Here is a 27,165-nt window from a genome sequence, read left to right on the forward strand (position 1 = left end):
ATGGTTTACGAAAGCGACTTCTACAGCACCCGCCGGGTTGGCTCGAGCTATACCCGTCCCACGATTTCCTCGTACACCGTGACGGTAAGACCACATTCCTATTTTCCAAAACCCAACACCCTCACACACACACGCACATTGCCCAAAAGATCTCCAATTTCTTGAAGTCTTCCCTGTCGGGGGGATGACATTCTTCAAACATCCCACTAAAAACCACAACTCAAACTCATACGTGAGATCCTTACTCCTATTCCCTTTGAAAAAAAAACCGCCCCTCATCTTGTCCACCTTCCTGTGCGAGTTTAATGATGTCCCGGATCTTCGAATTTGTCCAAGAGAAGCTAATGGCCCACAAAGTTCCTAAAAAACCAACACTCTCTACCAGGAATTTGAACTCCCAGTTAGGACTGGAATGTGAGCTTCAGTGTCTTTTGGTCGATTGGACGAGATCGGTTTGATCGTTAACTCGCTCGCAGGCGAATTCCTTCACTCTTTACATCCCAGATGACATCAGTGCGCGCTCGGGAGTTGTGTAACGTTCGAGGAATCAGTGAACGGAATTGGCGTAATAAACCTTTTGTTTGGTGAAGACTAATGAAGTGCTGTGAAAACTAATTGTTTGGACACTGCTGAGTAAAGAACAGTGAGCTAGTGGTGTTACTTCGGTATGACATGCTTTAAGTGATGCGTGAAGTGCTTCCCAAAATCGGTTTTGTAAAAAAAGGGACTCTGGCGTTATTCAACGAAAATAAAAAAAACCGCCCCAAAGGTGTATTTAAATACTCTTCCTGAACCGTTTCGATTCGGTTTCGGAAGATAAAGCTAACGCACGCAGCACGAACCACCGCATATTGACGTGAATGGAACGGAGGACGAAAATAGAATCTTAAAAAACGGTGAAAATGGTTCCTGAACGTTACACCAGCCACGATTGCGCGCCACCGATTCATCATGCCGGTTGCTCCACTCTACCAAAAACTGTGCCATTTTCCTTTCTTTTCCCCCCCTGATGACTACTTTATCTCTCGCATAAAGCTCCTCTAGGTGTCTTGTGTGTGTGTGTTAGTCCGTATGTGTGAATGTGTGAAGTTCCTTACTTCCTTACCTTACCTTACCTTACCTTCCATTTAATATCACATTATAACTCATCTGCTGTTTCAAAGTGCGTCAAGCCGTTAAAAAAAACAAACAAACAAACTTGAAAACATTCACAATTCGGTACTTCAAAACATATATAGAAAACAAACAAAAAAGGGAAACGAAACAACCCCAAAGCTCATTTACAAATGTGAAACAACAAACTTGCAAACTGGAATTGTAATGGTGTGGCATGCAAAGCGAAAGACACACTAATGGTTCCCACACACGGAAACTGTTCCAACGCTACGGGCAACAGACACTCTTTGTTTCCTGATCGGGCCGTAAAACGGTATACAGAACCGGGCCTTCACTATTCCTTAAATTCGGTGTACAATCAGTGGTTACAATTGGCTGTTTATAGTTGTTTATATGTATGTTTGTTGTTTTTTTGTTGTCGTCCCTGATCTGTTCCCACTTTAATTTCTGTTGAACACTTTGTTCTTTTTCTCGTGAAATATGTTGTGTTATCATTTTTGTAATTATTTTTACAATCATTTTTATGTAAAATTACATATTTTCACGCCAAAAATTCACACACACACAAAACAAATGATTTTTGTTTCACATTTCCGTGTATGTTTTCTATTACACCTTTGTTATGTAAAAATGTACAAAAACTTATTTTTTGTTGTTGTAAAGAAATTGAGACACGTTTGAAAAATATTTCACTGATGATCCTCAAGGCAGCAATTACCAATAATGAACAATATCGCATTCGGGTCGCACGCTTCTGAGCAAAAAGTACGTAAATTTATTCGTTTTGAAGGAGTAGAACAGTACATCTTCCTGGTGACGGAGAATGAAAAGTAGAGGAAAAAGAAGTGCAATCTGTCTTCGTATTTTTCCCCATCCACAAAAACTGTCACCTCGAATCATAAATTAGCTCCCCTTCGAATGATCGTCCTGAATCGGTCTTTATGGGGATGCTATTTCTCCGCTTCGGTTACACCATCTGGCGCACAGTTTTTTTTTGTTTAATTTCTATTTAATCCGGATTTTATAATACCCCCTCAAGCGCAAATGCCGGAACTCGGTGCCGTAGGTTCGCTTTACCGTAGTCCTTTTCACACGCACCAGACACTCGTCAGTACAATGCAACGTAAATGTGGCACGATAGAATCTATATTTAATCCCGACCATCCCGAGACCAGCGCAACCGTAAGGGGTGAGTTCGGAAGAAACCCGAAAGAGATCGCTGCTAGCGGAAAGAAAAACACACACACATACACACTTAAGCACACGCACATTAAGTAAAGGGAGATCAAGTAATTAACAGGAATGCGAAATGGGCTGCGATCTATGGGTGGCGTTTTGGCTTTTGGCGCCGCTTTATCACATCAAAGCACACGCGTGTGCCTTGTGTTTTTGCCGCGGAAAAATGGCAACCCCAACAGGGTCAGGTTCAATGGCTGCTAACAAGGCGCTACTTTAAGCGGCGAATGTGTCGGTACCAACACCGTACGTGGTGGGCTAAATATAAACCTCCGTTTCGGATGGTGTTCCAAATAGTTTGCGCGTTCCAAATTATGACATAATTTCGCGCCAGTAGGGCGCCATAAAGCGGTCATGCGAATGCGGCTGCGTACGTCAAACCTTCTTGAGTTCGCGTTTAAATAGCTCCACGGAGAGAGGGCGAGAGAAGCGTAATTGTGCTGCTGTGTTTTTGAATATTTTTTTAACAGCACAACTCCTCACCTTTCCATGACGTTTCAGCATACCAGCTGCAGTACATATATAAAACGCACGCCGATCAACTTAAAGAAAAATCGCACGAATTCGCTCTTTGTCAAACTAAAAATATGTTGTCGAGCGCAAGGGCGTGCGCAAACGGGAAGATAGTAACGGTCGGTCTCCACCACGCTTGTACACCGAGCCTGTCTTTTCGTGCGCGTTAAAGCACAACGATAAGCGAAGAAAAACACCAGACAGTTGTCGTTTTGGGGGGGGGACGCGATACACGCGCAGCATCGTGTCTTTGGCCGGAGAGGACTTGCTCCATTGCGTGGTGGACCGCTTCACCCGCTGCGGCGTGTGGCGGTAGACTTTAGACTGAGCAATAGCTATTTTTACACGCAAACCTGCTTGGTGCTACGGGCATGTAGCGACGAGCGCAACCACCAAGCGGTCACCACGGTCGTGGATGGGTGGAGCGCTCAAAAATAAGCTACACCGACGCGATGCTGAGTGCGGCGGAACAGGTTGCCCTGGGTTTGATGGCTCATGGCCCCCTGGGAAGATAGATGGACAGGTCTTTCTTTCCTTTTTGTCCATTGTCTGGGGAGTTGTCGAAGTCAACAAGTAGTTTCGTGGTAGAGAGAAAGGGGGGAGAACGGTTTTTGCTAGCGCAATCGTCTGTTATAACGTTGCACGAGGTGACAAATTTACCTCCATCGTGCACGATGTCCTTTTGTTTTTGTTTGACCTGCTTGAGCAGCAGGAAACAGCAGTCATTCTCTTTTTAATACCTTCATGCCATTCCTTTTGTTGCTGATCAGCGTGATTTTTGTATTTTTGTACCGTTTGCACGCTGATCGGCACAACTGCGTACGGTACAGTCTCACTGTCATTGCCGCTAACAGCATCCGGACAGCATCCTGCACACTAACTCCCGAAGCTGCGTAGAGTAAAGGCTCCTTCTTGCCGAAAAAAAAAAATCAAACCAAACACCCCTGCAGGCCACTATCAATTCCCACCACTTGCACAATCTCTTCTTCACAGAGACGTGGGGTCGACTGGGACAAGGTTCCGTTTGTGCCACGGCCCAGCCTGATACCGGATCCGGTCACGGCGTACGGCAAGCGACAGCCTCGCAAGGAGGCCCGCGTCTCCATACTGGAGGCGATCAATCGCGAGGGAATCGAGCCCGATCCGCGCGTTCTGGCCCGGCCGATCGAGGCCTACCAGTCGCCCCGTGACCAGAACCGTCAGCGTATCGCAAGCGAGCTACATCGGCGGGAGTACAATCGGGCCACCGGGCACACGACGGACGCGGACAATGTTGATACGCTGCTGCGCCGCGTACACGGCACGGCACCGGTTAAGGAAGGGCGCAGACATGTGATCTTTTTCGAGCCCGGTTATGCCCGTACCTACTACCGGCGTTAGGTGGCCGCCCAAGGTTAGCCGTGCGGTGGTGGTTCCCCTGTTAGCGGGGTCTTTAGTAGAACAGTATTAACAAACACGCGCATTGCGATCGAGAATGCAATGAAAGACACCTCTGAACGAACGAAACGAACCGGAGATGGGGATATTGTTCAAACCTGTTTCAATTTCTACTGATGTAGCGAGAACTCCCAATGTCCAATAAGAGCCCAAGCATCGCAAAGGCGAGATGCAGTTGCAGGAGTCGAAGCGCTTTCCAAGAATCTAGACACGAACAAATTAAGAGATAAAAAACGAACACATGAACTATCCTCCCTCCCTTCCCCCACTTCCCTTCCTACCCCTTGTCACCATCACAGTGAAGGAGTGTTGATGATGTAAAGCAAAGCATTTGACCCAAAATCCAAAGAATACAAACCGAGAAAAACGAACAACAACAACCACTGAAAACAAACGCATTTCGCAGACCCCACGCTATACGACCGTCGAGACGTCGACACCGCGTCGTGATGAGTCCTACACGTACTCAAAGACCTACAAGACCGTCACCGAGTCATCCAACTCATCCGATCCGTACTCGCGCCCGTCCACCTCCTCGTCCTCGTACTCGTCGACCACGGAGCGCAACAGCCGCGGCGGACCGGGTGGCTACTCGTACAGTACGGAGCGCACCTCGACCGCCGGCAGCGGCCCGGGCGGCTACAGCTACAGCTCGACCACATCCGGACGCTTGCCGCACGGTACCACCTACCGGCACTACTCGTACCGCGTCTAACACCCGGGCCCCGACCCTATCACCTGAGGATCGCCGGACCTGCGGTTCACCTCACACCGACGACCGAGGGCACTGCGTATTGTGTGCGTGTGCCCCTTCTATCTCCCCCTGTATCATGCCTTCGATCGTCACAATGTACTAACCCCACTGTAAGAGTTTCTAAATCACCATTCACCAACATCTGGACACCTTTTTGTGCATCTCGCACCGGCAAACGCATCTGTGGATAAGATGGGTAGAGAGAGCGGCGGTATAGCAGATGCGCATCTGTACTATAGCGTAGCACTCGCACCGCAACCTGCGTACTGCTGCTGACCGCAGCCTAGTACTGGCAGGCTAGCAGCGTATGACACGTGTAGCTCAGACACCTAGCGAAATCCGGTTGGTGAACCGTACTAACCATGTGTTGTGTTTATCTCTGTACCCTCATACTATACTCAGCATATTACGAAAATCTCCAAAGTTGAATAACCTTTTGTGAAGCAAACACTTTTTTTAAAAAGCGACCCAATGGACGGCCAATGTTCGAATCAATAAAACTGAGACGATAAGGAAAAAAAGCATTCTTATCCAATCGCAAAACTGTTGTTGTGTTGTTGTTTTGTCCTTCTTTCCGCTTGATGGAGTGGACACATACGGAACGCACACGAACACAAACACACACACACACAGAAACAAACACACGAAGAGGATAATGCTAAGCAGGTGGTGGGAAGCGTGATAGTCTTTTAGTACAGTGGAATGCGATATTGTTCATATATGGTGAAATTGCCGATTGCTAGTTTTAGTACTAGCCGGTGTAGTGCAAAAAAATAGTACATCTGTATCAAAACTTCGCTGAAGCTAAGCTTTCTTCCCCGTAATCCCTCTTAGAAATAGCCATTCAGCAACAACAACCTTCAGCTAACGCCATAAACGTACGCAGCCAAAACCATTTGCCGCTGTCACAGCTCCACTGTACTAACTGTCAAATCACGGACTGACACTATCCACCTTATACACTATCTGTTTATAGCTCTTCCAACGAGAAATCCTTCGCACAAACGTGTATGAAAACGATCTTTCCGAAGTGTTTCTCGTGTGTGTGTTGTTTTCCTTCTTTGAATGTGTTTGTTTGCTTCTATGTTGTCCAGTTCTGTACATCTTCGTTGTTTGCATTGGTTTTCTTGTTTCTATGTACTGTCCTGTAGCCGTTCTACATATACCTAATAAAATCACCTTCACTTTGTTGTTTCCTTCTGTGCGTTGAACACTGTTTTGTTTTTTTACAACTCTTTCTTGTAAACTTTTCCCTATCGCGTCTATCAATTCCCGTCCTGCGACCATCATCGTTCCTCCCCCGATCGTTTCTTTCTTCCCTGTTCGGAACATGTGCCACAGCCAGTGTCAAAATTGCAAATAATTTCAAGTCTCTGTTTTCTTTTGCCCTCCTATTTCCTCACAGACTCCACTGCGATACTCCGGAGTGCCACGCGTAAGTATTATCTTTGCACAGGGTTAACCTCCACCGGTGTCTTTCACATCTCCGTGTTTCTTCCTTTTTGGTACGTTTCTGGTTGCATTTTGCAATTCTGTACAAAACTGTACAAATCACGCCGTTTGCACATTCGCAACTTTGCATCCCACGTGAAGTAGTTTCTGGTAGTTTCTGTAAATTTGAAATTATCTTCCCCACTGAATAATTTGCATGTATTTTGTTGAGGATAGAGATGGGTATCATTGAGGATTACATTGGAAGAACACCAATTTCAGCACTACGGGTATTATTACATGGAAGAACATGGAGCAAAGCGTAGTTTTAGGCATAGATGACAGAAGAAACTCGTTTTTATTAGTTTATCAATTCAGTTCTTCCAGTAAATATTAATGTCCGGGAAGTTCTTGATATATTTCTCAAATATTATAGCTATTATAGCGATCTACTATAGCGGACCGTTGAGATTGTTGTATCTCAAATCCCTGCTCTTGATGAATCGTGATGTAATAACGTTTACATTAGAACGAAGTAGAATTTTAACTTCTTTTATTTACACATAATGCACTCAGTATTTCGGGTGATATTTGGAAAGAAAACATTATCAAAATGTATAAATTATTTATCGAAATTAATTGTAAGACATCAATAAGCAATGTTTTTTAGTTGCTTTAATTTTGAGCTATAAATTCACTGAGTTGTGTGAGTAACGTGCTCTAAATGCACTTAGTTGTGCTATAAACTTGCTGAGATGTCTGAGTTGGTTGATATCTCCAAGTCGATACTGTGCATTTAGAAGGATTACCTGATTATTGTCCTACCTCGGCGATGAATGCTAATGTTTTGCGATTATTCATGCAATATTGCAAGCATATTCACTGTTTTCCAAAAGAGAGAAGCAATGTAGAGCAACATGAGAAAGTTAGGCAAACAAATGATGACAAGATTAGTTGATTGATCGTGTTTGTAAATAATAGATTCTCGTCCCTAATTCGTTCTTTGTTTTATTTTTGCTCCGTTCTTCCTCTTCTTCTTTCTCTCTCTCTCTCTTTCCCATCTATTTCTCTCACTGTTTTCTTTCTTCTCCATCCAACTCCATTTACCCCTTTCGTATTTCTTTCGGTTACTTCGCACCAACCTCACCAACGTTGCCATCCGTCATCCGTGTTTCGTATTCTACTATTTGTGTGTGCAATATCGTGAATATCGTGTACAAACCGTTTTATTTGGTCACCTTGCGACAAAAACACACACCACCGCTCGACAAACATACCAACACACCAAACCAAACACGCACGACCCGATCGTCCATGATGTGCATCAACAGTTCAACACGATCACCACCACTACGACGTACCGCACACCGATGCCGTACGTAGCGCACAAGCGGCTCGTTCCAGTGACGCGGGTCGTCACGTCACCGCCGCGGATCGTGGTATCCCCGATGCGGGTGCTGGGTTCGCCGGTACGCGTGATCAGCTCGCCGGTGCGCGTGTTCGGTTCGCCGGTACGCACCGTGCGTGCGGTTCGTTCGCCGGCCCGCGTCATCGTATCGCCGGCCCGGGTCGTCACGATCCGCTCGCCGTATCTGCGCCCGTCGATCATCAACAAAGAATTCGATCGCATTGAACGTAAATATCGCGCTAGTCCTGTAAGTAGTGCCCTAGAGCAGTATTACAACTCGCCCTCATACTTGGTAAGCAATGGACACGAAACAGCAGCACCGACAGAACATCCAGCAAAGCACAAGCAAACGATAAACGAATGTGTCAAACAGTAAATACTACCACCACACCGGTACTACCCATCACTTAAACTTGCTTAGCGTGTGCGTTTGCTCTCCTTTTCTACATTGCACTTACTTCCTCAAACTGCCCGCGTTAGCTTCTCTCGAGTAAAAAAATACAAACGCCCAAATCGTGCAACTTTAAACATTTTCGCACCATCAGAAACAATAATCAAAAGATTGTATGGCTGTGCCGAGCATTAATTCAATGACCTTGACCCACATCCTTAAGTGGTTGATGGTTTACAAATGTTAGTACCCCTGTACCACTGCGCGCAACGTAACGCTACAGTTCAAGTACGCAGCTCAATAACTCAAGTACGCAACCGTAGCTACTACAGACACAACCCGGTCATTACTCAGCCAAACACGTGCCACCAGGCGTCTCCATTGCATTGCCTATTATGATCATATTTTATAGTACCGTGCTGCTTAACGTTCCCTGTCGTGTGCGTGTAGTCCCTCGCATTTGGTCGAAAGTCCGCTAAAAGCAGCTATACCTCGCTTGTAGAAATTGTTGGGCCCTTTCAAATTGCATCCCCTAATCCAACAGCTTACCCAGGCGGTTGTACTGGTATCAAGCTGGTAGTCCTTACTGTACATGTAACGCCGAACTAATTTGCGGTTGTTTGCTTCTATATTTACCGTGTTTTGGGGTTGTTCATCGATGAGTAGGAATTTGAGGACGAGAAGCGCGATATCCGCAACTCGACCGCACTGCTGCTGCGCCAGCTGAACGATCCCGTTCCACGTCTGATGGCCCCGGTCGCACAGGCAGCACCGGAACCGAAGTATGTATTGTTGCGATACGAGCGTTATGGTGGTTGATGGCCGGTAACTAATCGATTGTTTCGCACGCTGACAGCCCCAAGAAGTGGGTGTACGATCCGTTCTCCACGCACAACCGCCTGAACAGTGACACCTACGTCAAGAGCCACATTACCGATCCGATTCGCAGCGTCCGTAACGATATTGAGGCCATGGCCAGATATCATTCGCCAGCGTCGCGCTATGTCGGTAAGTGAAACCGTTTCCGACCCTCTCTACCGTCCACCACCGTTCCATCCATGGCCGACTTCCTTTTCTCATTCCACTTTTGACCTAAGCAAGCCAACAAGTTAAATTTCCAAACACCTCTGGTGTGTCGTCTCTATAAACCTTTCTTACGTAGTAGATGCTCCCTTATAGAAAAAGCCATTTTTCAGATGCTTTCCAGACTTAATCAAGCATTATGAACCTTCTTAGCTGCAACGCATTACATGCCTTTCAACATTTGTGTCCAAATTTTGCTCCTCAAAATAAAATTTCCGTTCAAAATTATGATTATAAAAGAAAAAAAACATGGCATTTCGCTGCCACCTGCCACCTATCTCTGCGTATCACCCACTTTCCCTCAGCAAAACGAGTGTTTCGATGAGCTTTTATTTCCCGCTCTTTGCAACTCATTACATTCGTCATCAATTATTGTGAAACAGTATTGTAGTCTCGCACTATCTTCCAGCCCCATTCTTCCATTTGTTGCCGTTTGTAGTGGCGTTTCGTTTGTTTCATTGATTTGCTTTTCTTTTTTGCTTTTCTTTACATTCGTTTTGCATTGTTTCGCTTCAAACTGTTTGCTTTACGGTTTTGCCGCTGCTGGACGTTGCCTCGATCTAATATCGCTTCATCACTACTCCACGGTGCTGGGTGTTCGCTGCAACTCTAATTCTTGGTTCTGTTGGGTTTGTTTTGTACTCGTGTGTTTGAGTGTGTGTGTTTTGTTGCCGTGCTTTCCATTGCCCTGCTAATACCCTGTGGGACCTCCTGTACCAACAAACGTTGTCTACTAAACAACGATGGGATAATATTGAACCTAATCGAAGAGTATGTGCTGTTGGACGACATCTTGTGGCGCTATACGTACTATGTGGATGAGGAGGGTTAGTATTGTGATCGAAACAACCGTGTATGTGACTGATCTGATGTGTATAAGCAGTCCGGTGAGGTGTTGCTGTTAGTGTGTGAAATGGAGAACAAAGCTCCACGAAGCTACGTGTTTGTGCAGAGAAGTTATAAGCGATCACAACAAATGTGTGCTAACAGCATCGAATAACCGTTCACAGGAAGAGAGGGTTTGTGCTGAGCTCGAAATAGCATGTATGGCTCGAATATAGTCACAGACATCTTCCCCCGTTCCAGAAACCAGGATCTCGAACGTTTCGTCATCAACGTTGGGGTGACTTTGCTCCGCAATTCCTCCAAAGTTCTGCAGATTGGAGTTATCTTTGTTGTGTTAATTATTGAATGCATATTTGATTGTTTCATGTTCTATACTGTTGCTCTGTTGAGGTTCTGTTTTTGGCGCTTGTTCGATTTGTTTTACATTCTCCTATCTTAGCGTTCTGTTGTGTTGTTGCTCACCATTTTCTGTCCGTTGTGCGGAGCTTTTTTGCCCAAAACGAAAACAATTCAAATGAGTTTAATTATGACACTTATCTGTTTCTAAAAGTGTTTGACCTTTTTTGTATTGCATTTGGAAACCCTTCAAGTTTCCCTATGTGTCTCTCTTGTTTCTCTCTTCCTCCAAACCCCCGTACCGTTTGTCTCTCCCCCTCTCTTGGCTATCTGCTCTGTCTCTGTTTCTATCTCTCTTTCTCTCTCTCTCTTTCTTTCTCTCAATCTCTTCCTTGCAACTGCCGTTACGCGCCGATGGTTGATACACGTGGCTGGCAAAATCATACCCCCTTCCTCCGCCACGACAATTTGCCTGTTCCGTTTACACACCCACACAGGCAAGAACCACTTGGCCAGTACGCGCATCATTGGGTCGCAGGCCTACCCGAAAAGCAAACCCCGTATCTATAACTACGATACCGCCCGGGTCGGCAAGGATGTGAACGTCATGTCGTACTATAAGTCTAACCGCACCCAGGCCAAGGCCGATGTGGAGGAAGGTAAGCGGGAACGGGTCCAGCGCAAGCAGGACAGAAAGAGTAAGGCCCGCAAGGGGCGGGCGGAGGCTCCGAAGCAGCAAACACCACCAACTTCACCACTACCCTTACCACCATCGCCATTATCACCACCATTACACCCGGCATCACTTACCGACTTTCACGACAATCCGACGTCACCACGGCGATCCGTCTCGGATGAGGCCGGCGTGCAGGGTTACACACCAGAGCGAATGTCACCCGTACGGCAAGCGTCACAGTCACCATCGCCAGACCGTGAGCTGGTAGAGCAATAAACAGAAGACAAGAGTATCACATGATCAACACCCTTACCCTTAGTTCCCTTCGCTTTCCTAGAGGAGAAACAGAGAAAATCCCCACGTTCCCAACAAAACTGCACTCCACTATCAGCAAAATGGATGATTTTCAAAACGCAACTACTTCTAGTGAACAATGGCGACCGTTGGGTGCCCAACAGCGCGTGGTGCATGGTTCGTTTGCCACAATAATAATGAAATGTGTTTCCAAAAATAGTAAAACGACTAGTGTTTCGGCCGAGCAAGCTGCAAGCTTAAGAAACAAACTGTGTTGATGCGCGATGATAACGATTGTTTTTGTTTCCCACCCATTCTTTCCTTCAAGCACGTTCTAGCGACCGTTTGTGGGCTTTGCTCATGCTCAACAATGTTAATGTGTTTGTTTTACAACCCCATCACAATTTCCCCCTTTTCGGTATTATCTAATCGCACTAGTTTGCGAAATGGCTATGTAGTAACCCTGCTGCGTTACCAACCCTGCAGCACTGCTTCCGTAATGCAAGTCTTCTTCTGGAGTCTTCTGGATCCTCCTCTTCTTCTGGCACATTTGTACGCTAAACGTGTTTTGTTTCTTCCCTGTAGCTATCATTTGTTTATCTCTCTGTTTCTCTTTTTCTTTCTCTCTCTCTCTTTCTATCCCTTTCTTTGTTCCATTTGTGCGGACCTACGTACGACAGACCGCTACCGTTATACTAGTACTGCACCATCGATCGTAGTTAGGTTCTTCGCCTATCCCATCACCTCGTACTATTCGTACCGTATCTACTAAGCTCACGAAACTATACGAACCTTGGTATCGTACTAAACGACGAGTTTGCACGTTTCGAACGACCCGATGTAGCATGAGAATGTTCATTATACCGTCGCATCGCGTGTTTGTTTGCTGACGAGTGTTTTTCGAATATCCCTGAAACGTGGATGCACATACACATTGTTTTTTATTGCTTTGTCTTTCTTCTCCTTAGTAAACACGAAAATTAAGAAATATCTCCAAAAGTACTATCTGAACCATGCGTACAAGGTACCGGATGAGTTTAAGGAGTTCATTCATGAGTACCCTTAAGCTAGCAATCCTTCCACCACTACTTCCCAACACTACATCAAACTTCTCACTAGGCGTATCGGTAAAGAAGTCAAAAATTCTTCCGTTTTGTGTCTAAAAATATGTGTTGAATTTATCGGTGGTGTGAGATGTTTCAATGTCCTTCAATGTCCAAAAGAAACCCCCCTCTTTCCCGAGATCCTGGTGTAAGTTACTAAACGCGTGATCTATTTAATCACTAGAAGTTGTGGTTTGGAAATCATCTCCTTTTGTATACACGCGAGCCAACATGGCGCCCAATAAAACTGAACCAAACAATGCAATCATTCGTGACACGTGACACGCGTGGAATCATTTACAACAGTGTACCAATGTTTATGCCAAAACTTAAAGTACGAATCTATTTCTAATTCGCACCTACACCTGGGAATGAACAAATACCGTCCCGGACGAACGTCCTGCCAAAACATCCTTCCAACGTACCAACGCCCATCTGACCACCAACCACTAACAACACCACAGTACTTGCGAGAGTCCAACGTAAGCTCCACAAACGGGTCCAGAGATCGATGATGAGGGCTGCCAAAGAGGCACTAGAGGATTACAAGTAAATTCAGGTTCCACGGTGTATAGAGTTTCGCCACGGTTCGCTCACCTGTTGGGTTCATTTGAAGCCATTCGGGCAATGGCAGGACACGCATTGCTGACTAGTCTTTTGTTTTGTTTTCTATTTCTATACCTATTCAAACACACAACCACACATCCACACGATAATCTTCCAATGATGCCGGGCGGATGGATAGTTATAGCAAGCTACCGAAGAAAACTTCTGATCTCGACGCTCATAAGAAACGCAAAGCGTACGCTGATGCTCTATCAGAACCGGAACAGACGACGACGCTGACAGAACCCAATGACATACCCGTCGACCACTAGTGATGGCCAAAGAACACTGAAAACAATGCAACCCGACACCGTACAAGCCAACACTATGTAGGAAAATGATCTAAAGTTTGTAGTACACGCAACCACTAGTAGTAGTACATAGCAGTAGCAGCAATAGATGGCATAGTGTTGATGTCATTCACTCCACTAGGACAACATGGTTTTTTGTGTTTGGTTCTCGTTTCTCGTCGAGTAATCGTTATCAAAACAATAGCTAAACCTCCAATAAGTAACACTTACCTCTTTAAAACACTCCCGAATGTCAGCCATTTTGTTCCGGTTCCTTTGTTATGTCTGTTTAGTTATTCGTTGTGGCGTATGTGTGTATTATTCCTTATCGTTTACTAGCTGCTAATGTGATCCTATTGTTTCTTTCTCTCTTTTTTATACGTTTTCGAACACATGAATATATTTACCATGATGTGTTTGGGTAAAATGAGCGGTTTTTTTTGGATTGTTCGTTCTTTTAGTAAAAATTAAGAACAATCTCTACCGTCAGCAGCTCTACCCTGCACACACCCGTACCTACCACAACATGCTCAATCCCAACCAGCGCAAAATGTATAATGGCAAGTTTGTCTGGCTAAACTATCGCAGCATCTGAAGCGCTCGAACGCTTCACCATCCCCAGTATTTCGTAAGTAGGTTCCAGCGCACCCAGAAAATGTCGGGCCTTCAGCCGCCATTCGGGGGTTGTGATTAATTTAGAATATTTGTGCACACTTCACCAGTTTCGCTCGGTGTGTTTTCTCGGGGGAAGGCAAAGAAAAGATGTTGATTAAACCGTCATGGACCATTTGGTGTACACCTGTCGCGCGAATGTTCCATCTAGTCGTGGGTGTTCACCCACCCGAAAACTCACACACACACACGTTCATGGTTTGGTGTATGAGTAATATTTTGCGCAAACAAACCGTTCTCGTTCGCCCTCGTTGCCGCAAAACTCATCAGTCATCGGTCTTTTTGGCAAACGTTTGTGATGATCGTCGTACTTTAACCGAAATCCTTCGCCATTACATCAACAACTATTTCTACCACAGCTCTGAAACACTGCGTCAACTTCAGCGAGTCATCCATTATAAAAAAAAAATGATACTAATAGTCACCACACACACAACCAACACCCACAACCTACCCGACTCATATCACCCGTTTGGTGTGTTTACCGCATCCATAACATGCGTGCGATCGGGTGCTGTATGATTCAAGAAAGATCTTCGATCGTCCGTGGGATTTGGGGGATCCAGTGACCAGTTCTTAATCCTAATGACTGTTTGTTTTTTTATCTTTTCCTCAATTTCTTTTTCTCTTTCTACACATTATACTGCTCACGCGTTCGATGTGGCTCTCCTTTACTCTTACCGCGTATACGCATTGCACTTACAATTCCAGTTAAGCAAACGGAAACCACAACCGAAACTCACAAATCGAAGCTCGGGGACAAGAAGGGCATCTATAGCAGTGACGTTAATCTAGCCGCTTAAGTGTAGCTCGTAGAAAAGCCGCGAAAGTCCTTCTGTGTTCCTTCCCAGACGAGGGCAAACATAGTTGGATGTAACTCTTCCGTTATATATTGTTTTGTTTTCCTGCAATTATCGAACATCTTCTTAACCCAAAATGCCAACCCTGATGCGTACTCCTGAATGATCGCAATTCTATCACGAAGCAGCTAAAGGCTGAACAGTGGCTTGCACATTTACACCGATACTTTGTTTTGTTACCAATGCTAGGTTTTTGTACGGCAAACATTTAACAAACTAATTCCTTTCACTACTGTCGAGCTACTCCAACCATTTTGTACGGGTGGAAAAGCAAGCGTCCTCATATAGCGTAGAACTCAGAACTAAGATCATTTGTATTCCAATGCAGGACCCCTTCAGGGTGCTGTTAGAGCGGCGGTAAAGCTTTCAGTTTCAATCTCATCGTTGAATTCGTTAAGAGTGGTACTATTAATTTCCTTTACGCCCATGTTCCATTAGCCGAAGAGCGAGAGAAAGAAAGAGAGAGCGAGAGAAAGAGGGAGAGAGTATATATTTACAGATGAATCATTATATTTACAGTCTACTACAGCAAAGAGCACATCGATTTATTTACTGAATGTAATTCCACTTGTTTTTCCTGCGTTAAAGCAAGAGAGGGAAATCAACAGATGAATCACTTATTTACTTTCCGTTCGTTAGCATACAACATGCAATGCCGCTTCACGTTCGTACGTTAACATTGTGCAAAACCGAACAAATCGCCTCACTTTTTACCAAACTGTGAAGAAGATACACGATATACTGTGAACAACAACAGCCTTAGCTGCCTATCTTATTTCTGCCCTCTTTCTGGCGGGTTGACCACTACCGACCAGTAGTTCCGAAAGTTCTGGAAGTTCTTCCTATTTCCCGTAGGATATTCGCTCTTCTTTGCCGTGCCGTGAGTTTTCTTCCTCTGTTTGCCTATCTTTCTGCAACGCAATTTCTCAACTTCTCCTTATATTTCTATTTCTTTCTATCTCTATCTTTTTTATTGTAGTTCCGGTGTTGTAGTGTACCTCTAAATCTTCTCAATTCTGAGTGTAAATATGGTAGCAGTTCTTATTGTTGTATCTACTAGCTCTACTTCTTCTACACACCAGCTCCACTCTGCAGCTCCATTCTTTTCTGCCATGTTTTTTTAAATTAATTATTTATACAAAATTTTCCATTTCCGTAATGCGTAAGGCTCAAATGAGCAAAAATCAATCAGAAACACTCTACATAACGTTAAACAGACACCATCTGCAAATGGACACACGATTTGGAGGCCACATTTCTCATGCATTCCAATTCCTCATCTATCTCTTTGTGATTTTTACACTGTTCTTGTTATTTCTGGCGGGTGTTTTATCGTCTGAACAAAATCAAAACATTCCGAAAAACACATTTTCTTGCACATCCTTCATCCATACTCTCTATAAACACACAAAATCGACAATACATCTCGGCCGCGCACCGTGCGTCTGGGCGGAGTGTTTCTTCCCCTATAAGAGCCACCCGCTGAATGTGATCTCCCCAAGTCCCCGAATTTGTTCTAACAGCTAATCAAAGTAAGTAGACCATGGCCTTCCTACACATTGGTTGGTTTAAAGTGTTCAAAACGATGCTGAACTTGTGAACCACTAACATTGGCATGTTGCTTGTGGATGCAATTTGGAAATGGTTTGACACCTAACGCATACCCCATCGTTACCCCCTGGACAGGACACGACCTAACTTGCACATACAACAGATTACCACTTACCGGTGTAAAATGTACCACTTTGTATATCCCGTGTTTTGCGTGATGTCTCCTCTTTTTCTATGCTGTGTCCTCTGTGTATTTCATTGTGTCCTTCGTCCTTCATCGCCTTACTCTTAAAGTCCTATACAAACACACGCACACAAAAGCTCTGGAAAGAGGAAAAACCAATAAAGGAACAATTTGTTCCACGGTTGGGATGATTGGACCCAACTCGATCGTGAGCAAACTGTTCGTTATTGTTTTTTACTGTTGTGTTCCCGAAATGACATCGCCTGATTCGCTTCGCCGCTTTCGCTGAACGATAATAAACCAACAATCCACTATTAGAATATGGCGCTCATCTGTAGTATCGCTTTGTAGAACCAACCCCCTGATTGTAGATATCTCTTCTTCTTTCGTCTATCCGTTTCCCAACGAAACCAACCAAACCTGTCCTGGCTCGTAAATACCCTGAACCTCAACAACAACCCCGTAACCGCTCGACCATCCGTCCGGGACCGATTGCTCTGGCCCGCGTCCTCCCATTTCCCGTTCATGGGGATGTTTCGAAACTCTACAGTGGGAAAATTAAATCCAGTTCGTCCGACGCGCAAGTTCAACAACCCGAAGCTGTACGACGATCCGACCGATTCGAAGCTGAAGGATAAACTGGAGAAGATCGAACGCGTTGCCGAGCTGAACAAGGTCCGCTACGAGCCGGTCAACCTGGAGAAGGAGCGCCTGAAGCTGTTGGACGAGGCGAAGAAGAAGGAGGAAGCGTAAGTGTCGATGGGGTTGGCATGGGTTGATTGTGGGTGGTAATAGTAGCTCTAAACACCTTGTGATTTTAGTGCTGCCGAACGCGAAAAGATTCGCCAGGAGGAGCAGGCACGCAAGGAGGAGGAAGCACGTCTGGCCGCCGAGGAAGCGGAGCGCCGTCGCATCGAGGAGGAACGTCTGGCCGAAGAGGCTCGTCTGGCCGAAGAGGCCCGCCTGGCCGAGGAAGCCCGACTCGCCGAGGAGGCACGCATTGCCGAGGAGGAACGTCTGGCCGAAGAAGCCAAGAAGGTATGGCAGCGTGGAATATGCGAACATCAGTGTGGAAGTGACTTAACTTTGACCACCTTTTTGCTTTCCTGCAGGCGGAGGAGAAGAAGAAGAAGGCGGCCGAAAAGAAGAAGAAGGAAGAGGAGGAAAAGAAGAAGAAGGACGCTGAGGAGAAGAAACGAAAGGAGGAGGAGGAGAAGAAGCGCAAGGAGGAGGAGGAGAAGAAGCGCAAGGAGGAGGAGGAGCGCAAGCGTAAGGAGGCCGAGGAGGCGGCTCGCAAGGCGGCGGAGGAAGAAGCTGCCCGTAAGGCGGCCGAAGAGGAAGCCGCCCGCAAGGCCGCTGAGGAGGAAGCTGCCCGTGTTGCGGCGGAGGAGGAAACCCGCAAGGCGGCGGAAGAGGAGCAGAGCCGCATCACCGAGGCACAGAAGGTGCGCGAGGATGAGCTGGCGAGGCTGAACGAGCTGGAGAAGCAAGCGATCGAGGAGAACAACGAGGAGCTGGCGAAGGAGATTGCCGAGCTGAAGGCGATCGCACAGTCGGACGAGGAGCTGCTGAAGCGCCAGGCGGCCAAACTCGAAGAAACGGGTGCACCGGCCGAGGGTGAGGCGGCACCGGCTGAGGAGGGAGCTCCGGCTGCGGAAGCGGCCCCAGCAGAAGAGGTGCCCGTCGCCGACGCTGCCACCACCGAGGAGAGCAAGACTGAGGAGAGTCCTGCTGCCGTCGAGTGAACGGACAAACAACGGTGTCCGGTCACGGTAACCACTAGAACTAAGGACTAGGGCTTACTCTCTTCCGAATTTTACTCTTAGGGTACTAGCTAGCATTTTAGCAGCACATGAAATTCGAACAACGATTGGAGGCAAAACAAACGCTATTTTCCTAACGTTTCACACCAAACCAAATTTAAAGCTGCCTGGTAAAACGCAGAAAAAAAACAACAAGAAACCCCTAAAAATATGACACCGGCGCTATAGGAAAACCTAGATTCGAACGAAACAAGCAAATTTTTATTTTTAGTCCACAAACGAACTCAACCCAACTCGCCGCTTGTAGTAATAGAGACCGAACACGCTACTGGCTGCGTACTGCATTTTCGAAACTGTAATCGCTTAGCAAACAAGCACGCTACTGCCATCCTAGTTGCCTATTAGGTAAGACACACCCGTTGCTTATCATGTAGCGGTGGTACGGTAGGAGAACAAGAACTTGCGATCGGCACACACGGAAAAAGGGCCAATTAGAAGCAGGAGCCAACATAACGAAACTATATCCGTTCCGATTCGATCGATATAGCGCACCACATGAAGTCTATATTGGGTAGAATTCGGACGAAGTCTAGATCAGGTGTTTCTGCTACATCAATCCCGTTAGTGGTGAACCATTAATCGCTGTTCGTCGCTCTCCGTAAATCGTACACATTGTTAAGCACAAGGTTTTTGCATTTTCTTATCCCCTACTTCGACCGTCAGCCAACCGAACGCACACACGACACGCGGAGTTTGATTGCTAAAATGGCTTTTGAGTTTTAACTTGTCATTTACTTACTTACTGACAGCTCACAGAGCGGCAATCTTTCTCCGCAACACTACTGCCCATTTCACGTTTGGTTTGGTATTGTTTTATTGCATTTTTTTGTTTGATGCTTAAGCTTACTCTACTGTCACAATGTTAGTGTATACCTTGTAAGTGAACGTGTTTCTGTGGCGTTCTTCATTTGTTTATGTTATTTCATACTTGTTTTTGTTGGTTGTTAAGTTTACCGGAATCGACTACGATCGATAAGACAGTAAATAAAAGTGTAAATAAGGTTAGAAAACAAAACCCCGAACGAAACCGTCTTGCACTTCACTTATTTAACCATTCTATCAGATAGTTTGCTACCTATCTACTCACCTCGTATTATTTGCAGACTTTTGTAGCATTGATTATATGGGTACATCTACCGGTTATCAGAGGATTAAGTTGAGTACCAGCGCTATCTTAGTTCAAGCGTTGTGTCTGTCCAATTGAATGCACATATAGCGCAAGTCCACGATTCATGTGCCAATCATTCAATCAGTGTCAATCAAACTCACCGCGAGTGCACATTATTTAATGTCCAGAATGATCATCGCAAGATCGATCAGCATACTGCTGGTTTCTGTTGCTCTGTTCGTTCCCATCGCACACGGGCTGGAGTGCTACAGTTGTAGTACGGACAACAGTGATCTTGACTGTGACAATCTCGTCACATTGGAGAAGGTGTCCTGCACACCATTCAGCGCCTCCGACCATCCAGTGCAATCGGTGTGCGGCTACAAACGGCTGATCCCAAGCTCCAACGAGGCTCCGGAACGAATCTGGAGAGGATGTGCGGTTAGTGGCGAATGTGCACTGCTGTCTCGCCAGGGCAACGAAGCATTCAATTCCGTTTTTAGGATGTCAGCTTGCGAGGAGTGCGATGAGCAAGATTGCAATGGACCAAAGAATCACGGAACGATCATACAGGGACATCTGGCTTGGTACACAACCACTCTACTTGTGGTCGTTAATGCAGCACTACTTAAGATGAGTTTGAATTTCAATAAATAAAATGAGCTTCAAGTAGCCCAGGTCTATTATATCTCTTCTGGACCAATGTCCGACAGAATGGGCGACATGTTGGAAGGTACTTTCGGTTCCAGCGGAAGCGCTTGGTTTTCAAAATCGCTCAACGAAAGATGCCGTACTTGGGCTAACTTTTCTTCTAGAAGATCGCAGGATTTCGTCAGCAACGGTTCCCATTTCGCAGGTGGTAGATGAAATTCTTGCTGGGGCGGAAGTTTGTGTAGCGTAATATCCGGCCCGAGCAATAGCGACACATGGTCGAACATATCAACCAGTGCCGATGCTTCGTTGATCAACTTCGATACTGCCCGGTGTTGTCTATCGCTCCAGGTAACTGTCTTTTGATTCGGTGCCCGAGGTCTTCGCGGCGGTACGGGTGAAAGACGCATGTTGGCCACCCTCGATCCAATCACTAGATCCTTGAACTCGGCCCACGGACGATCACCTTCCCCAATTGGTCGACGTGGTAGCTCACGGGGAACGTAGCTTTCTGACTCTTCGTCGGAGAAGTCCAAGTTTTGCCAAGCAGCGAATGTGGGCGTTTCGAGCAAGGTCGCGGTACGGTGTGGAGATGGATCTCCTTCAACAGTGGCGCTGATTAAATCCGGTGTATTCGTTTCCTTCATGCTATCGCTACCACTCTGAGATGAGCATTGTTCTGTGGGGTCGTGCCCGAAACTTTCCCCGAGTGTTTCCAACTCCGTGGAAAGCAATATGCTTTGTTTTTGTCCCGATTCCTGCTTTCCGGCTTCGACATCTACATGATCTCCCTCGGATGAGAGTTTGAACGAGTGAGCGCCCTGATGGGTCGGGTGATCGTTTCCGGTGATTGGTTCTAGGAACTTTCGGAACGATATTCCACTCCGAGGTATGGCGGTCTGAGTACCACTATCACACGTTTCCACTCCATCCGTCATTTGCGCCACGGAATGTGTAAGTATCACTGGAAGAAAATTGTAAACAGATGCAGATGAGAATGCCTTTGCATGCGAGAATCGATCGTCTTCCGTGTCACGTACGGTTTCCAACTTCACGTATGACCAGATTTCCATCGGTCAGTATTTCCTCATCCACCATTGGGATTAAATCGGTCTGCTCGTCGGTGGATACTTCCTTCATCAGCTTCGTGTGTACCGGATCCGTCTGCACAACTGCATTGACGCGACGCATACGCCTAAAATGATTGCAAACCTCCTAGAAAACCACACAACTACGCTCGCTATTCAGGGGACGCCGCAGCTTGGGTGCTATTTTTGGATTCCATCTCATAAATAGAACTGCATTCCCTTCTCTTCGGATAAAACCCTCTATATCTAGAACACTCACTTGGAAGCCTCAAGTAGCCGCGCTTTTATGTCTGGTTTAGGTGGGGGTGGTACTACCACAGCCGTGAGACTTGCGGGACGCCATGGTGGCCGTTCCTTGGCCATCGAGACTGCCGTCGTAGTCGGTTCGTCTTTCGATGACTTCTTTACCACTTTGGTTATTCCAATAGATCTAAACGAGAGCAAAACTTGATTGAACATGGTGCTTGCCAGAAGACTTGTCCGTAGTCTCCAGATGTACCTGAGTGAGGTGTGTGAAGTTGCGGCTGAGATAACCAACGATTCATCACTGGCGGCACTGTGTGTTTCATCCGACGACACTACGCTAGCGGGAGATTTACTCATTCTCGGGCACGTGTATTTGCACTATCACGCCGAACGTTGTAACTTTTGTTCGACTCCGATGCTAGAATGTTTAATCGATTTCTGTAATTTCTGTCACACCCGCGATACGCAGCTCGCCTTTATTCAATGCACCGCATTTATGCGTTCGTGGTAGCACCAACAAACTTGCCAGCGGATATTGACGGTTCCTTCGTCGGTTGAAAACTGTTTCAGAAGCAAACAACAATAGTCCGTACAACCGAACAGGCTCTTCCAATTGCGTGCGTTCTAGCGATCCGAACATTGGCGCAGGGTAGCGCGGGAAAATCGTACCACGCGGTCACGCGGCAAAGTTCGTGGGTAATATTGATTTTCTATTTTCCATGTTCGCGACTACATGCGCGACTGCAACGAGCACGTGCCGTGCTGGGTTCGGCGCTTCGTTTATAAAAACCCCTTTGTGCAACATAAAACGCAATGAGATGTAAGATAATCAGCAGCGAAAATTGACTCTGGGAGTATCTTTCTAATTAATTGGCTATGTATCCGATTTCTACTGTATAAATGTACAATAATCACAAAAAAGCCATTAAAAGCAGCACACATTTACACATTTACTTCAACGCTATATATTTATTATCAACATCTGGCCTAATTTGAATAGAATACGGCAAAATGTCGCAACACATCCTTGTTGTAGTCGTTCAGCTTTGGCTTACCGACAACATAGCCGCACTGGGAGTACAGATCGAACGGTGCCTTGCGGAACCACATGTTACGATCCGTGGATGAGTTAAGATCCAACGTGTTCAACTGATACACGCTAAAGTGGAACGTCTTGCTGTCCGTTTGTACGGCCTGCACCGTGATTGGGATGGGTAGCGTTTTAACGTCCTCGCCATACAATTGACGGGCCCGGGCAGCAGCAACAGCGAATGCTTTCACCATCGTTCGTCCTTCGATTTGATCACGCGTCACCGGTAGCTCCGTAGCATTCTTCACATCACTCGGTGAGCAGTGTAAGAGTATGGTGTGCGGATGGGAAAGCTTGTAATTACGACTGATAGCTGCAGAGGATAAAGAGATTATATTAAACCGGGTTGTAGTGCTCACGGTGGCAAACTTACGATAATCATTCCGCCAGTCGTAGATGTTCTGCACCGGTATAGAAACAGTTTCCTTTAGAGGAAACAGATTGGGTAGCTCAAGATCCATTGGCCGATAAACGGCTGTATCCAGAGGTTTCAGTGGTTCGTGCGATATAATCATCGATTCCGCTGTCGCGTTCAACAAAACTCTTTCGTTTTCTTTAACCACTGGCACTAAAAATCGAGCATTGAACACTACCTTACGATTCGCGTTTACAGAACGGCCAGCGAAACGTTCACAATGTGTAACCAGTTTCGACAGTATCAGCTGGCTGAAGAAACAGAAAATTCAATTAGGAATTGTATACATCTTCAAAGCTATTTTCTACTCACTTTCTCCGACCCTCGGAAATGCCATACGTGCGTGGTAGCTTATAGGCTGGACGATCCGGAACCTTTATTATGGCGTTTTTGACTTGTTCCGTGTCGAACACCAGTGCCGACAGTACAGCTTGCTGCATCGATCGATCAAGATGAGTTGCAATTTTCGTTTGATCAAGCTTTTCCTCCATTTTCAAAGGCAGATCATCAAACACAACCGTGTTTAGCAGACTCTGTGCCTGACGCACACCTTCCAGCAGCACGTTTGAGTCGCCGTACACGTACGCTGGTTCCGACTGCCACAGGGGATGCGTTTCATCAAAAGCTACTGGAGGTGATACCATGCCGGGGAAGTGGTAATTCTCTCGCGGGTGCTGTACTTTTATAACCTCCGCGGGTTCAACGACGGTGATACCACGGGCGGCTAGTTCCTCCTCAGCACCAGTGCTATTCGGCACACGTTTGCCCTGCTGCAGCCAGTGCTTCTTGAAGTAAAACCCTATGTGCTGTCGCAAAAGAGTGTTCGTAAGCCGCATTTTGAATAATTATTGTTCAAAATAGGGAGAATGTATAGTGATCACAAACAAACGATGATTAAATAATAGCCGGCCAATAGGCACACCAAGAACACGATTTTCTATCTTTTTTGACGTTCTGCTTTTCGTTGCGTTTCGTAAACACTGTTCTGCTAAACTGCCAGGTTACATCATTCCCAGCTGAATATGTGTTTTGTTTTATGAATATGATAAACAGTTCATTTAATCCATTTTGGTGAAATAAAAGAAACATATTTTGAATGGTTTCGCTTGTTTGTTAAATAATAATAATGAAAACATGTAGAGCAACACGCAGTTGAAAAAATGTTTCTTCCATATGCTGTATGACGGGTAGTGGTTTGACGTTTCATGTATCATGATAAACCATCGCATAGACCACTGGCTAAGCAAAAAGACGATGGGCGGACCTGCCTGCTGCTCGGTTCCTAGAATAGCTGTCATTTTTATCGTACCGAATTGCTACCTTGGTCACAATCGCAGTTTTTTCGAGACGACGACGAAGCAATAACTGCGTGCTGGTCTTCACTTTTCGGTATGTTTCTTCTGTACAGCTGATAGTTATGTAGTCAAATTTAGGGCAACGGTTAAGAATCTGTTCGGCTCACAAACACTGTACTCCGATTGTGCGCAAATAAAACATCGTACTAATATCCCTGTCTTCATTTGTGTGCAGTTTGCAGTTTGCTATTACAACACCGCTGGCAAGATGGCACTAAGCGATGCAGATGTTCAGAAACAGGTAAGTTCAAGCTGGGAAACTGTTAAGCAAATGTGGTATCGGTTGTATTCGTTTTAAAATAAGGGCAATATGCTGGAAAACGCGTTGAATGATTCGAAGGTGGAAGGCGAAACTTTGCAGTCTGCTTCTCGGGTGTCTGCGTTCAGGTCACGGGACCCGTCATGTGAAAAGTGTCAAACAGTGTGACCATGTGAAAGAGAACGAAAGATGCAGCGAGATGGAAGGGAGAGCGAGATATCGAATGTTTACTAGGCAGTCTTGCAGAGTGAAAAAATATTTTAATTTCTACACATTATCCTTCTACGGGGATTGTGGTGCAAAAGCTAGGTTTCTTTCTATGCTTCGATTAAATGTAGCACGTGAACGCATTCTTTTTCAAACCAATATCTCAGCTGTTCTTTGGGGCCGAATGTTGGTGAAGATGCAATATGTGTCACATGACCCTCTCACGGCGAAACTTAGCGGATGTCTGCTCGCCATGTTTTATCATGCGTACTTACATTTATTTAAATTTCGATAGAACCATCCAATTGTTTTACATGAAAGAAGATTTAATGGATTGAAAGATGATCGTTTTCATACAAATAACTTCCATTGGTTGTGGATCGATCAAGTGGGGCGCCGACTCGTGAGTTTAGCGACAACGTAACCATTAGGAGGGGACGGTCATATGACATGTTGATGATGAACTTAAGATATCAAAACGTAGAAGGAATAGTTTAGCTTTCAATCTCATTTTGACTGTGATGATGTTATAAAAATCACATATCAATTTCGTGCGTATTTTCACCATTCTGCTGCTTGATAATTTCTTCTAGATCAAGCACATGATGGCCTTCATCGAGCAGGAGGCCAACGAGAAGGCGGAAGAAATCGATGCAAAAGCTGAGGAAGAGTTTAACATCGAGAAGGGCCGTCTAGTGCAGCAGCAGCGCCTCAAGATCATGGAATACTACGAAAAGAAGGAAAAGCAGGTCGAGCTGCAAAAGAAGATCCAGTCATCAAACATGCTGAACCAGGCTCGTTTGAAGGTGCTGAAGGTACGCGAAGACCATGTATCCAGCGTGCTCGACGAGTGCCGTCGTCGTCTCGGCGAAGTTACAAAGGATTCCACTCGCTACGGCGAAATCCTGACTGCCCTCATCACCCAGGGATTGCTCCAGGTTAGATATCGCGAACATCGAACAAATTACCTTGTTAATTTAACATCTTCTTTCCCTGGCAGCTGATGGAAGCCAGTGTTCTTATTCGTGGCCGTCAAGCGGACGCACAAATCATCCAGAACGTGCTACCGGCGGCCGTAGAATTGTACAAGTCCAAGTGCGGTCGTGACGTGGTAGTCACATTGGACACGGAGTCCTTCCTCCCGGCCGATACGACTGGTGGAGTCGATCTGTTGGCACAGGTGGGACGTATCAAGGTAAGATTAGGACTTAAATAACAAAGATCCACACGCTTACCATATGGTACATTCCTCCACAGGTGTCCAACACGCTTGAGTCGCGACTGGAGCTGATTGCTCAGCAGTTGGTGCCGGAGATCCGTAATGCGCTGTTCGGTCGCAACATGAACCGCAAATTCAACGATTAAGAAGAGCAATCCTGGTTGATGTGCTGCTCGCGAGTAGCAGTAATGATGCCTCCATCACTTCAACAGCACCATCCGCAGGTGATGGAACGGTATACATACATCCAGTAATGCACGTAAAAACCACCATCCATTCTTACATAGATATCCTTGTTTCCGCATGCAAATAGCAGGTTCTATAACAATTACCTATACTACCTATCGGTCAGCAATTGTAGAATGGTACATGAACACCGTAGTTCAGAGTGAAGAACGCCGCCGTAAGAAGCGTAAGATCGAGTGATCCTAGTCATTTTAACATCAACTGCGCGATTGATTCTGCCCCTTTAGAGGGGAGAATAAAACTATACCCTATTTGTTGAATCTTGTGCCGATATATTGTGCTGATGCCTATAAAATCTTGGCCTGGTCAGCCTGTTCCTTCCATCTGGAACAATGGAAGAATCATTAGCGCTTCTAGGGGACACTATTTGATCTTAAGGGAACACTGCCCAACAAGAATTCCTTGCTTCTTTGGAGTCGGTTGGTCAGTCGGACATGTTTCGGCGAAATGCAAAACAATACCGAAGTTTATCGCAACTTATACACATTTACTGATGCAGAAAAGTAGACTCTAAGCTTTATCGGAAACATCCTTCACGAGAAGAAGAAAAAATATTGTTGCTACATATTATAATTGTTTTAATTGATGTTTTGTTTATTTCCGTTTCGATTACCACTCCACCTGCGTACACAAATGCTTTGTGTGTTTTGTTTTACTCGCGACTTAGTGCT

The 27,165-nt window shown here is 45.7% G+C and overlaps 5 protein-coding genes across 5 annotated transcripts; 3 read left to right on the top strand and 2 right to left on the bottom strand.

Moving 5' to 3' along the window:
- On the top strand, positions 1 to 18,532 carry LOC128710413 (uncharacterized protein CG45076). The gene is made up of 8 exons (XM_053805467.1): positions 1 to 84; positions 6,462 to 6,491; positions 7,819 to 8,187; positions 8,953 to 9,068; positions 9,143 to 9,294; positions 17,338 to 17,536; positions 17,609 to 17,825; positions 17,900 to 18,532. The coding sequence occupies exons 1-8, from the start codon at positions 1 to 3 to the stop codon at positions 18,530 to 18,532; spliced, it is 1,800 nt and encodes a 599-aa protein (XP_053661442.1).
- A 1,375-nt stretch (positions 18,533 to 19,907) lies between these two features.
- LOC128708347 (uncharacterized) lies at positions 19,908 to 20,375 on the top strand. The gene has a single exon (XM_053803322.1). It carries the CDS (start codon positions 19,908 to 19,910, stop codon positions 20,373 to 20,375), a length of 468 nt encoding a protein of 155 aa, XP_053659297.1.
- Positions 20,376 to 20,401: 26 nt separating this feature from the next.
- On the bottom strand, positions 20,402 to 22,060 carry LOC128707277 (uncharacterized). Its single transcript, XM_053802229.1, has 4 exons — positions 21,957 to 22,060; positions 21,717 to 21,887; positions 21,410 to 21,564; positions 20,402 to 21,333 (listed from the first exon to the last, which is right to left on the bottom strand). The coding sequence occupies exons 1-4, from the start codon at positions 22,058 to 22,060 to the stop codon at positions 20,402 to 20,404; spliced, it is 1,362 nt and encodes a 453-aa protein (XP_053658204.1).
- A 630-nt stretch (positions 22,061 to 22,690) lies between these two features.
- On the bottom strand, positions 22,691 to 24,044 carry LOC128707278 (39S ribosomal protein L37, mitochondrial). The gene is made up of 3 exons (XM_053802230.1): positions 23,521 to 24,044; positions 23,167 to 23,459; positions 22,691 to 23,106 (listed from the first exon to the last, which is right to left on the bottom strand). Exons 1-3 carry the CDS (start codon positions 24,042 to 24,044, stop codon positions 22,691 to 22,693), a joined length of 1,233 nt encoding a protein of 410 aa, XP_053658205.1.
- Positions 24,045 to 24,771: 727 nt separating this feature from the next.
- Positions 24,772 to 26,611, top strand: LOC128707280 (V-type proton ATPase subunit E). Its single transcript, XM_053802231.1, has 4 exons — positions 24,772 to 24,804; positions 25,623 to 25,967; positions 26,030 to 26,224; positions 26,287 to 26,611. Exons 1-4 carry the CDS (start codon positions 24,772 to 24,774, stop codon positions 26,392 to 26,394), a joined length of 681 nt encoding a protein of 226 aa, XP_053658206.1. The 3' UTR covers positions 26,395 to 26,611.
- The last annotated feature ends 554 nt before the right edge of the window (positions 26,612 to 27,165 follow it).

Source organism: Anopheles marshallii, chromosome 2 (assembly GCF_943734725.1).
Source record: "Anopheles marshallii chromosome 2, idAnoMarsDA_429_01, whole genome shotgun sequence".
Taxonomy (NCBI): domain Eukaryota; kingdom Metazoa; phylum Arthropoda; class Insecta; order Diptera; family Culicidae; genus Anopheles; species Anopheles marshallii.